Source organism: Microtus ochrogaster, chromosome 7 (assembly GCF_000317375.1).
Source record: "Microtus ochrogaster isolate Prairie Vole_2 chromosome 7, MicOch1.0, whole genome shotgun sequence".
Classification (NCBI taxonomy): domain Eukaryota; kingdom Metazoa; phylum Chordata; class Mammalia; order Rodentia; family Cricetidae; genus Microtus; species Microtus ochrogaster.
The window spans coordinates 6,178,131-6,191,381 of record NC_022014.1 but is presented as its reverse complement, the minus strand read 5'-3'; the positions used below and the strand labels follow the sequence as shown (position 1 = coordinate 6,191,381).

Sequence of the window (13,251 nt, the reverse complement as noted above, 5' to 3'; positions counted from 1 at the left end):
ACTAGATTGGAAAATAACTTTCTAAAAGACTTGGGGGGGGGAGGGTGTGCTAGTCTCAAGATACATTCAGTCTGTGGGAAAAGCCACTCAATGACCATGTAAGGGCAATAAGCTTCCCATGCCCTCCCCTACTGTCCCAAGCTGGCCCACCCATGACACCAGGGGCACACCATGTGACAGGCTGCCACAAAATGTCAGGTAAGCGCCAAGCAGTGGCCCCTGCCAAGGTCCAAGCTGCTAATGCACCACACACCTACTTTCTAATGCTCCCAGCAGGATGGAGAAGTCCTCGTCTTCTGCAGGGAGAGAAGGGGAAAAGGGTCACAGACTGCCTCCCAAACCTCCCGCCCTACTCGTACACCCATCCCCAGATCCCAAGACAAGCTGGGCACACACCCCAGGTACTGAGGGAGGCAGACCTGTCCAGCTCGTGCTGCTCACAAGCAGTGCTGGCCGCCCATGCAGACGTCTCACCACCCCGCTCTGACAATCCCTCTCGGTGAAGGCCGACCTCTCCACGCTGGGGTCCGAGGGCGCGGAGCTGAAGAATCAGAGGAGAGAGGTGAGACACTAGACATTGGCACAAGAGGAGCCACAGGCTCCCAGCATTTGGCACCCTACTGACCTCACTGATCCTGGTTGCTGAGACTGAGGTTATAGGAACAGTACCCACCCCACAGGCTCTCCACTTTACCTGCTCAGCATCCCAGTGAGAAGGTACTGACCCGCCTCCCAGCAGCTACACCTGATTCCCAGGAGCACACAGCATCCCAGTGAGGTGTTGACCTGCCTCCCAGCAACCATGCTTGGTTCCCAGGAGCACACAGAGGACGGGGCAGAATTGAAACAGGTGCCTTCTCTCCCCAGTGAGATGCCCAGAGGACACTCGGGTCCCCTGCCCCACAAGAACCCACTGGCCCCAGGGCAAGGTAGCACAAGGCTCAGCAGGCAGTTCCTTAAAGGGCTTGAGAGTAGCTGCTTCAGGCTTTGTAGGTCATACTCTTGTGAAACCCAGTTCCACTGCTGCAGTTTGGGAGCAACCACTGGGGCTTGCCATGTAGCGCAGCTGGCCTCAAACTTAAAATCCTCCTGCCTCAGCCTCCCCAGTGCTGGGATTACAGAGATTCACCACCACACCAGGCTTCTAGCAGCCACTGACAACACAGAGGTGAACGGGTGGACTGTGTTCCAATAAAAGCTTATTTACAGGAATAGGTGGCAGCCCGCAGCATTAGCTCACTGGCCCTGGATGAGTCTGCAGGAGACCAGGACAGCGGAGAGACAGGAGACATACCAGCTTTGGAAAGGAGAGTATGTGTGGCTCAGCTTCATGAAGAGCTCGTGCTGCAGGTCCAGGGGCGTCTCCTTAAAGAAAGATGCTGGCTTGTCGTAGACAGTCACAGCCCTGACGTGAGATGGGAGTGGGCAGAGAAAAATCTAAGAAACAGGACGCAGCAGGATTCCAAAAAGCAAGGGAATTTAGGGGAATCCCAAAGACAGGAAACTCCAGGATCACTCAGAATACTGCAGACCTTCAGGACCAAGAAGTCCTAGGCCACACAGCTGGGAGGTAAAGACAGCCTACTGCCTCCTCCCTTGGCTTCTCAAGCCCATAACTATTTCCCAGGGCATGACTGCTGCAATGCAACACTGCAGCAGGTGCTGCAGCTCTCAAAACACTTGGCGGGCTGATGGGTATCCCAGGCCTGCATACCTGATACACCAGTTCTCCGCCAGGTCCTCCCGCATCGCATTGGTCACACACAGGTTCAGATGGGATAGGCGCCCGAAGAACTTCTCGTACCTACAAAGATGTCTTGAGGATCAGCAGGTGGCCATGGGATGAGTGTAGATCCCACCCCATTCTCCATATGACTTGATACCCATGGGTAGTGAAAAGGCTGCAGAACTAGGGCCCTTGAGCCTGTCGGGATGTGCCATGCTCTCCCCGTACAGTTACTTTTTCACACCCTTCCCTGTTCAGCTTACACAGTTACTTCAAAAGGAAACGGTCTCCATAAATCCATTCGCACACAATAGAGGAGAAACCCAGTAACGGCCACTTAAGCAAGTCTCAGCACCCCGGACCAGCAGGGCTGCCGCTCTCTCACTGCGGTATAAAGGGAGTTTAGTGACTTGAGGCTTTGTCCCAGGAGAGGGAGGAAGAGGAAGTCAAGGTTACTAAGCTGCAGGCTGGAAATGTGGCTCAGCTGGCAGAGTACTTTCCTGGCAAGCTAAGGCCCTGGTTCCATCTCGAGTGCTACAAAAACGGGGCATGGTGGTGCACGCCTATCCAAACACTCAAAAGAAAAAGGCAGGATGTAGCTCAGCTGGTAGAGTGCTTGCCCATAATGCATCAGAGTCCTGGATTCCATCCCCAGCACATCATAAAATAAGCGTGGCAGCGCATACCTGTAACCTCAGGTAGATCAAGGCCAACCTGCAATAAGCGAGACTCAAAAAAATCAAATTTAGGGACCAGATAGCACTGGCTGCTCTTCTACAGGACCAGGGTACATGGCAGCTCACAACCATCTAAGTCCAGTCCCAGGGGATCTGATGCCCTCTTCCGGCCTCCACAGGTACACCAAAAAATACTCAGGAAAAATATCCATTTATAAAGTTATTTTTTAAAAACAAAAATCAAAAAATTACAAAAAGAAAATACCTAAAAGCTGGGGGTGGTGCCATAAGCCTTTAACCTCAGCACTCAGGAGGCAGAAGCGGGATCTCTGCATTTGAGGCCAGCCTGGTCTACAAAGGGAGTTCCAAGACAGCCAGAACTATACAGAAGCCTTGCCTCAGCGGGGAGGTGGGGGGTAATAAACTGGGTGTGGAGGAGTGTGCCTATAATCCCAGAGCATAAGCAGCTGAGGCAAGAGGACCGACACGAACTCAAAGCCAGGCTGGACCAAGTGAGAAAGATCCTTAGCTACCACCGTAATACCTACTGCAGCCTTTTTCCCCCTCCAGATATGGAGAAGGCTCTGAAATGGAACTCCCTGGGGGTGATTCCTGACTTACTTCCTGGTGGCAAGAGACAACATGACTCTCAGCCCACTCTCCTAACTCGTACAGTGTACCAAAGCTGGGGTGATGGAGACAGATGGGAGACACGTGGGCCTGGCCTGGCCCCTGGCACCTGGCACCTGGCCCCTGGCATGAAGCTGGTGTTGTGTGACAGTCAGGAACTGCCTGGGCAACAAGGGACATCAGTCCCAGGAGGGAAAGGGAAAGGGCAGAGCTAGGTGACCCCCAGAGCTGGAAGCACACAATGAGATGAGACAACCAGGGTCAAAGGAACCAAGGACCCTGCTGCAGATCCAGCCCCCTCCCCGGGCCCTTCTCTCCCACCCACACCCTCTCACCACTTGGCCAGCAGCACAATGGGGTGTCGGGGGCCGTGTACCAAGCCCATGATGGAGTAGCCATAGTTGTGCCAGTCGATGACCAGTTTGCTCCCACATAGGCAGCCCACAAGCCAGCAGACGGCAATGGCAGGCAGGCCAGGAGGGTTCTAGGAAAGAGACACTTGGAGGCAGTGGAGGAAGCACAGACCATGGCCCATGTACCCGAATGAAGAGGAGGGACCACACAGCAAAGAGCAAAGACGAGGCCGTGACCTTTAAAGGCTCTCATCAGCAATGGGCAGACGCCATCAAAAGAAGAAAACAGAGTAAGAAGTTATCAAAACTGACCAATCTGGAAACCCCCAAATCATGAACAATCAAAAGCGCCTGGGTTAAGGACACGGTTCAAGAGGTAAAGAATTTGCCATCCAAACATAAGGACCTGCATTCATCCCAGACTCCATATAGAGCTGAGCATGGCATCTCCCAAAAATAACCCCAGGATTCCTCAAGATAGGAGCTGGAAGACAGGAGATAACTGTGGAAGGTCATAGGAAAGCTAGCCTATGTATGAGGTGAGGGACAGAGACCCCCATCTCAAACAACGAAAGGACCCCCGAGGTTGTCCTCCGCCCTCCTGTGGCATGTATACACTCAAGCCCACATGCACACGCATGTACATGAACACACCAAGATAAAATAAAAACTAAGGGAAAGGTAAAAATAAGAACACAAAAATGGAAAAACATGTTATTTGGGTTTTTTGGTTTGGTTTTGGTTTTGATTTTTTTGTTTGTTTGCAAGCTCTGAAAAACGCCAAACAGCCACAGAAATCACAGAACCTAAAACACAGGCACCCCAAAGGCCCAGGTTCACTCTGAGGCTATCAAGTTACACACCACATTTTAAACAGGAATTTCTGACAAAGCAATTCCATTGCTAAGAATTTCTCCTAAGAAAGAAACTGGACATGAGTTACAGATGTATATACCCTATACTCTTACCTCAGTCATATGTAAAAGATCAAAAAAAAAATAGTAAGGCCAGGTGTAGTGGTGCACACCCTTAATCCCAACATTCAAGGGACAGAAGCAGACAGATCTCTGTGAGTTTGAGGCCAGTCTGGTCTAAATAGTGAGAACCTATGCCACAGGGCTCTTGAGAGCATTAAAATACATCAAATAAATACATCAAGATACCAGTGGGTACGACACACACAACAGACACTAGAAACTCCTACTCAAGTTTTTGGTTTTTAATATTTATTTTTATTCATGTAAGTGGTTGCCTACATGTATGTGTGTACACCACATGCATGCCTAGTGCCTGCAGAGGCCAGGAGGGGGCATTAGATCCCCTGGAACTGGAGTTACAGACAGTTGTAAGCCACTATTGTATGTGCTGGGAACTAAGCCTAGGTCCTCTGCAAGAACAAGGAATTTTAAATGCTGAGCCTTTTCTCCAGCAACCCCTACACTCATGCTTATTTGGTTTTTAATATTATTGCACTTATTATTTGACAATTTCATTACTGTATACATAATTATTTTTATCATTCACACCTTAGCCTTTCCTAGCCTCCTCCCAACCTTTCAATAACCCAACTAGTCTCCTCCTAGTTTCATATCTTTTATTTTTAATGACTGAGTTTAATTAGAGTTGCTTGTATGAACACAGGAATGAGGTTACTTCCTGGAACATGGGCATTTCACTAGTGGACTCACTATGGAAGAAAAAGGACTCCCCGTCCCTTAACAACCACTAACTGCCAACAGTTCCTCAGCTAGGGACAGCACTGCATGAATCCCTCCCCTAGCCATGCTAAATGTGGGCAGGCTAGATCTGTGCTGGTGTCGTACAGGTGACCACAGCTGCCACAAGTCCATGAATGCAACAGCCCTCTTCATGTGTTTTATACTTTATGCACACAGAAGTATGCAATATATTTAATAATTTGTGCATTTTGTGTGTGGACTGGAAATCAAATCCAGGACCTCACTGACCCACACCAACAACCCAATTTGTGCATGTTTCCAAGGCCCCCAAGTGAACTGCTAACAGCGGCTCTCACAGGTAGGCAGCAGCTGGCATATACCTGAAGGAAGATGTAGGCTGCAGGGTCTGTGCACATCAACTTCCATAGCAAGTACACTGCCTGAAATAGAACCTTGACTCCATACTGGAGAACTCGGGGTCCAGCTGCAAGTCAGAAAACATCCGTCTCTACAATGGAGCTCCTGGCAGTCTGTTAATTCCCTCAGCTCCCCAATACACAACCACCCCTCCAAACCACCTCCCCCTAATCAGAAACCTGGAGTTGTCTGGTCCTACCTCCCAGACTTGGCAGCTCTCTCAGCTTCACAATCTGAATCCTATCACTCTGCAAGAGTTCATCACGAGGCTTGGAGTCTGCAAATGCAAATGTGCCCTTTAAGGTATCAGAAGTAGAGGCAGCAGGGTGTGTTCCTTCACACCTGTAATTCCAGTACTTGAAAGGATAAAGAGGACAGGGTGTTCAAGGCTAGCACGTGCTACAAAGCAAGCCACTGTCTTAAATAAATGGTGAGGGAGGGGTCCTAGTCTAGTACTTATCAAAAACCTCTCTGGTCCCCAATAGCAGAAATAGAAAATGAGGTCACTCTGTGTTCTTCTACTAGAATGTCCTTTATCATATCCACATTCTTTAACTTAATGACTGGCGAGCAATAGGAACTCAATTAAACTGATGTAGACTCCTAGATGTCAGAGTCTGGGTCAATCCCCTCCCCCCAAGGCCTGGGATAGCACTCCACACAGGGACCAATAAGAGCTGCTCCCACTTTCCCTTAAATGGACCCCCTAAATTCGCAGATGTGTCCAATTTGAGGTGCCCAGAATGTGTGCAAGGATAGCTATGGATGTGCATGACATGCTGGTAGATTTCATATCGCTGTGTCAAAAGGTCGGACACATTGGGGGCTTGGTAGTGCACGCCTTTAATTCCAGCACCCTAAAGGCAGGTTGATCTCTGTGAGTTCAAGGACACTATGGTCTACACACCGAGGTCCAAGCCAGCTAGTAGCTGCTTAGTGAGACTGGGCCCCTGCAAAATCATCAACATGGTGCATAAGGAGGAGAAAGTGGACACCTCTGCCTGCACCTTAGGGAACAAGAGAAACATCCCCAGCCAGAGAGGCTCAGCGCTGGATAAGGGTTGTAAAGAAACAGTGTCTTAACTCACTAACAAGGCAGCACGAGGAAGTGGTGACCAGCACTGAGGTTTCACACACCAGGATTTCAGCCCCAGTCTCTGCACTACCTAGGCGAATTAAATGGGACCTTGCAATCAGTCTCTTCGTAGTCCTCACGTATGGTAAAGGGCGGCTGACACAGGCTGCTCGCAGACACCAGGGAGCAGAGGCCCAGGCCTGAACAGGCAAGAGAGGAGCACAACCGTTCCTGGGCCTCAGCCCCAGACCAGAGCGAGCCAAGGGTCCGGCTGAGCATCCCTCCCAGGTCCCTGCCACTCACTGTAGAACCCCAGCAGCGTCACGGAGAAGCCGCTCTGGGCCAATGACAGCGCGTGGTACTGCATGCGAGGACTGCGGCCCACATCGCCCAGCACCACAACGACCACGTGCGCGGACGCGCCCGCCTGTCGCCCGCGCTTCCACGCGCACAGCAGCAGCACCGGCAACAGCAGCGCCAAAGCCAGCACCGCCACGCAGGACGCCGCCATCTTGGCCCGCCGGTGCTGAGCACGTGACCTGGCCGGCAAGCCTGGCTGTGCGCAGCCGCAGCCCCAGGCCCTGCTGTGTCGGGGGCGGGGCCTTGGATAAGGAGGTGTCTGGAAGAAAAGAAACTGGAAGGTGGGGGCGGAGCCTGAAAGGAGGGGCGGGGCTGGGAGAGGATCGGTGGCCTCGGAGAAACTGCTTAAGGCGCCCAAGAATTAGTAGGACATAGCCACGTCAGGTTCCCCGAACTGTGCCCCTCTGAAAGTAAAGCTGTTCCGTTATTACTCTAAGAACTTCTTTTTCAGAGATCTAAGATAAATTTCAAACTTGCCTACTGAAAGAATACACTTCCCATCTTCCCTTATGGACTACGAGGTCATTTCCACCGCTGTAAGAGGTCATTTCTCAGCTACTGTGGGCATCTTGACCATCGGCACACATGGGTAACAAAAATACCCTCTCGTCATGAATAAACAAGGTCCTGGCTAAGATCAGACCAAGCCTCTTTCTTTCTGCTTTCTGTCTCTCTACAGCGGCCTCACTAACAAGTGAGATAAAACTTTGCATAAGTGGCTGATGCAAAAAAAAAAAAAAAAAAAAGTCTCCTCAGGTAAAGATGTTTGCTGCCATGATAGATTTTGATCTCGGGAGCCCACACAATGGAAGGAGAGAACCAACTCCCTCTGAAGTCCTCCAACTCGACACTCGACCAGCAGTTAGTAGCAGTGTAGTGCGATATTGCTGTGACAGACCTGATTGTGTTTTGGGGAGGATTGGGGAAGAACTTTGGGCTAGAAGAGCCATTGAGGGTTGAGCATGTCAGGCGCATTCATAACTCTCCTTGCACACATTCTGAGCACCTCAAATTAGGCACATCTGCGAATTTAGGGGTCCATTTAAGGGAAAGTGGGAGTAGCTCTTATTGGTCCCTGTGTGGAGTGCTATCCCAGGCCTTAGGTGGAGGGGACTGACCCAGACTCTGATATCTAGGAGTCTACTCTACATCAATTTAATTTAACTAAATAAATGAAATGAAAAACAAAAAAATAAACTAAGGAAGATAGTAAAAACTATAGATTTTATTGGCATGTATTGGTTATACAAAGACAGAGGTAGACCACATTTTATTATATTTCCTTTTTATTTTGTGTGTATAAATGCATTTGCCTGTATGAACATATGGACATTGTGTGCCTGAAGAGGTCAGAAGAGGGTGCTGCATCCTCTGGAACTGGAGTGATGGGTGCCTGTGAACTGCTATTCAAGGGCTGAGAACCAAACCTGGGTTAACAGCTGAGCATCTCTCCAGCTCATTGTGACAGCTCTGTGCATGCCTTAGCACATTTGATCTCATTCATTGTGGTGGTTTGAATGAAAATGGCTCCTATAGGCCATAGAGAATGGCACTATTAGGAGGTGTGGCCTTGTTGGAGCAGGTGCAGCCTTGTTGGAGGAAGTGTTCACAGGGGGCCAGCTTTGAGATCTCAGATGCTCAAGCCACGACCAGCATGGCGGTCACTTCCTGTGGATGCAAATGGAGAAATCTCAGCTCCTTCTCCAGCACCATGTCTGCCTGCACACTGCCATGCTTCCCCCTAGGATGATAATGAACTGAACCCCTGAACTGTAAGGCACCCCAAGTAAATGTTTTCCTTTATAGGAGTTGACGTGGTCATGGTGTCTCTTCACAACAATAAAAGAAAGTAAAACAACACTGTCCAGGATACTTATCATTTTCAGTAGTCTCCATTTTACTTTTTTATCCCTTTGCCCCTGGAGTCCAAGCAGGAGAGAAAGATGCTGCTCATCTTTCTGAGTCTAGATTATTTTTACTTAACATAATCCCCTGTTCATTCTAATTTCTTACAAATGATATAATTGCACGATTCTTTATGGTTGAATAAAACTCCAGTGTACAGGCATGGTGGCCCACATGTAGTCCCCGTACCAAGAGGTAGAGGCGGGAGGATCAGGCCAAGTCCAGTTACATGTCAAGCTCTGAGACCCATCCTCCTCCTCCTCAGAAGAATCCTCCACTGTGCACATGTCCCGTGTGTTCTTTATCCACTCCTCTACTGGTGGTCATCTAGGCTGGCTCCATATCTTATCCACCATAAATAGTGCAATAAACAGGGTGTGCAGGTATCTCTGCAGCTTGCTGGCATGGATTCTAGAAGCAGTGTGGCTGAATCACATGGAAATTTCCTTTTTAGTTGTTTGAGGCCCTGCATGTTGACTTCCATATGATTTCCTACTGTGTCCCTCTGTCTTAGTTAGGGTTTCTACTGCCATGAAGAGACACAATGACGACGGCAACTCTTATAAAGGAAAAACATTTAACTGGGGAGGCTTACAGTTTTAAAGGTTTAGTCCATTGTCATCATGGTGTGATGTGGTGGTGTGCAGGCAGACATGGTGCTGGAGAAGCAGCTGAGAGTCCGACATCTTGACTCAGGCAACAGGACGTGGTCTGAGACATGGATGTGACCTGAGCATGTACGAGATCTGAAAGCCCGCCCCTACAGTGACACACTGCCTCCAACAAGGCCACACCTCCCAATAGTACCACTCCCTTCGGGGGCTATTTTCTTTCAAATCACCACACTAAGAAAGGAAAAATACTAAATGTGCATCTTGAGGAGATTAGGAGCACCAGAAAGTATGATGTTGGAGCCAAATCCAGATAAGAAATTCAAAGAAAAGGCTGGTGCTAAATGGAATAAAGGAGTGGCGGCTTCAGGGCAAGACCCAACCAGCTAAGCAAATTCCAAACTGTGAGAAGGAATTAGAGAAAAGCATGGGCAGTGAAGAAGACCATCAGCAAGAGGCAGCTGGTGAAGATGTAACTGAATGCGGAGCCAAGTCCCAGCTCCTTCAAGCAGCAGACCTTGGCAGCTTTGACCAGGTGGTTTTGGCTTTAGAGTCAAGGATCTAAGAAAGGGATTATAGCTGGGTAGTGGAGGCACACACCTCTAATCCCAGAACCTAGGATTTAGAGAAAAAAATAGAAAGAAAGGGGCTGTGAAATCTCCCTCCATAGCAAGGAAAGCCACTGAGACCAGGCATTGTATCAAGAGTGTCCCTGCGTGGAAGCCCACAGAGACCATTGTGTGAAGCTGTGAAGGTAAAGCCGGGATTGTGTGGGAGACCCCAAGATACTGGAGATGCCAGAGTCATGGGATAACAAACTGAACGTCTGAACCATAAGCTAGCCCCCAGTTAAATGTTTTCTTTTCTAAGAAATCCCTTCACAACCACTAAGACACCCCCTTTCCTCATTGGCTGCATGATCAGTAGGGTACAATCTGGGTCTTGTCTTTCCCTCTGCCTCTTAAGTTTTCTTCAGCAAAACCATGTATGGTCTGCATCCTGTTTGTTTGTTTATTTATTTATTTATTTGGGTTTTTTTTTGAGACAGGGTTTCTCTGTGGTTTTGAAGCCTGTCCTAGAACTAGCTCTTATAGACCAGGCTGGTCTCGAACTCACAGAGATCCGCCTGCCTCTGCCTCCCGAGTGCTGGGATTAAAGGTGTGCGCCACTGCCGCCCGGCTCATCCTGTTTATATTAAAGCTTACCAAATACATGATGATCTTATCCTGTCTGTAGATCATTTGGCTATTAGTAATTTTTCATTCTAAACATCTGGTTTTGGGAGTGACAAACTAACTGCTCAGATGGTAGTAACTATTCATTCGGAACCTCCAGCTTGCCCTGCATGGTCTGGAAAACCCCATTTGTCAGTCTCCATAAGAATATGCAGTAGAAGACAGCCGATATAAGGTCGACCCACAGATGACCAAACTCTCTGATGGAGTAGCCTCCTGAGCAAGGTTTATGCGATCACTGCCTGTGAATAACAGGCTACTTCTGTCTGTAATTCTCTTGTGTGCTACAAACCCCCTCCTCTAAAACGGCCATAGGATTCTTCCCCATAACTGCTGGCTGGTAGCGTGTTCCTCCTTTGCTGGCACTGCTGTTTCTGTGAATTGACTGGAGGATGACTTCTTCCTGTACTGTGTGATTTTGGTGAATAAAATATGCCTTTATAGTTAAACCTTTGTTCCACAAAACGGTGAGAAACTTAGATGCCTGTTTTCCATCAATAACTGGTTGACAAGACAATTAAGTATAATTAACTAGACTTAATGTCTCTGTGAATAGATCATAAGTTATTTTTTTCACAGATAATACACAAGGACAGAATTGCAGGTGTCTGTTTTGTTAACCAAGTCCGGAGAGAAACAGCCTTATGGCCAGATAACCATGGGAAAGGCTTCACAAATGGCCAGGACTACAGAGGGTGGTCTGGCCTCACAACCTTGAATGAAAAGTTACAAGTTTCCCTCCTTGTGCTCTGTGGGGTGGCGCACAAGATAAGAAAATGCATTGTTAGACTTGTGACGCTTTGGGAGGAGGGGGGGGAAGGAGGGGAGCTTTCGAGAGGTTTCTCACTGTAGCTTTGGAACCTGTCCTGGAACTCACTCTGTATACCAGGCTGGCCTCCAACTCACAGAGATCCACCTACCTGTCTCCTGAGTGCTGGGATCACCACCGCCCAGCTGAGATGTAGTCTTCTTAAAATACCGTCTGCCTATGCTGCATAGTGTCAGCATTGTCTGGGATACAACTTTTGTATCACTTTCTCTGCCTCAGAGTTGTATATAAGCATGCTGAGAAACAAACTCCGGGCTGCAGTATTCACTGACAGTCCTTCCGAATCTTTCCGAATCTATCTTCTGTCCCTGTCTTTTCTCAATCCTCACTCCCTGCTCAGGTACTGTTTGGGCTGTGCCAGCAGGTACCAGCTGTACACGACTTCTATATTTCTTCCCTAGACCTCTCAATAGTTTAGCCTTTCTCCTTCATAACCCCTTGTAGGTTATCTTCTTAAAGATAACGTTACAGCTGAATTCCCTTTTACAACTGCCCACTAATCAGAAAGCTGACAGGTTTATTTCTCGTGTGTCCCTTATCGTTTACACAAGGAATGCATTATGACCTTGAGAAATAATTTTTGTGACCTTTTTTTATTGCCTAAAGTTTGTTGTTGAATGTGTATATAAGCTGTGTGAACAAAGAAGCCAAGGAGAATGAGAGCTGGCGATATAAAGCGCATGACCTCAGACCATGACTGGGAGTCTTTCCCTCAGATAGATCGGAAATTTTTCTAAGTACCACCACTCTAAAGGCATTCTTTCTGCAACCCTGGTGCAGACCTGGGAGCTGGTCTCACCAGGCTGCAATACCCAGTCCTGTTTTTCTGTTTCCAAACCCTGCCCACTCAGAGAATCTCTGAATGCTAAAAGCCCAGTTCCACATTCTTGGCAGCTACTGCAGCTTCCTCCTCTGACCATACTTGTGCACAACCCCAGTTTGTGGGAGACACAGCATCACCCCTTGTCTACAATCTATAATGTCTTCCTGCATTAGTTGTTGGGGGAGGGGGGCTTTCCGACCTCAATCTCTGGGATTGGAGAAACTGCCCAGGAGTTGCTTTGCTCAAATAAATCTATTCTACTTTTTTAGTTCAGCTTGATCTGGCTTACTGAGTCTGTGAAGAAACTTATTATGGGGTGGTGGTTGGTGGGCAGAAAACATTATTAATAGTTAGTAGACTGCCTCCAGGAGTCCAGTGTTTTCTGTTTATCAATAATTGGACCTAAACTGACCCATGCTACTTTTCTGTTGAAAATGAACCATTAGATTTTACTCCTTACACTCTGTACCACTGATCTACATCTTAGCGCTCCTTTTATGAATTTAAATTTTGAGTCAGAATCATTAGGTTGTTCTGGCTAGCTTTGAGCTCACTGTAAATTCCAAGCTGTCCTCAAATTTGCAGTGGCTCCTTCTTCCTTACACTCCCAAGTCCTGTGATTACAAGCACGCTCCACCACGCCCAGCTTTGTGGGTGACCTCCCTAACTTGAAATCAGTTCCCACTGGTCAAGTGCCACTCTGAGAAAGCTTGGGAAGACAATGTACCTGCCAATGAGTTGGTTCCACAAGCAAACCTCTGGGTGCAGCGGCACACACCTTTATTTATATTTTTAAATTTTATTTCATTAACATTTTTCTCATTTATTTTACATACCAACCACAGTTTCCACTCCCTCCTCTCTTCCCATCCCCTCCCCCACCTCCCACCTACCCCCTCCCCATGCACTCTTCCTCTGTCTTCATTCAGAA

At 48.3% G+C, this 13,251-nt stretch overlaps 1 protein-coding gene across 2 annotated transcripts in view; it reads right to left on the bottom strand.

The window, feature by feature from the left end:
* Positions 1-7,068, bottom strand: part of Alg1 (ALG1, chitobiosyldiphosphodolichol beta-mannosyltransferase) — an 11,471-nt gene extending 4,403 nt beyond the window's left edge. The window contains exons 1-8 of one of the 2 annotated variants that reach the window (XM_005349277.3): positions 6,861-7,068; positions 5,682-5,759; positions 5,446-5,549; positions 3,369-3,517; positions 1,715-1,804; positions 1,295-1,405; positions 420-541; positions 258-296 (exon numbers count right to left, since the gene is read on the bottom strand). In XM_005349277.3, coding sequence (XP_005349334.1) covers positions 258-296; positions 420-541; positions 1,295-1,405; positions 1,715-1,804; positions 3,369-3,517; positions 5,446-5,549; positions 5,682-5,759; positions 6,861-7,068 — 901 coding nt within the window. Of the gene's footprint in view, positions 1-257; positions 297-419; positions 542-1,294; positions 1,406-1,714; positions 1,805-1,989; positions 2,233-3,368; positions 3,518-5,445; positions 5,550-5,681; positions 5,760-6,860 lie in introns of those variants that run through there. The other variant, XM_026780864.1, reaches the window with a different exon arrangement.
* Positions 7,069-13,251: the final 6,183 nt, after the last annotated feature.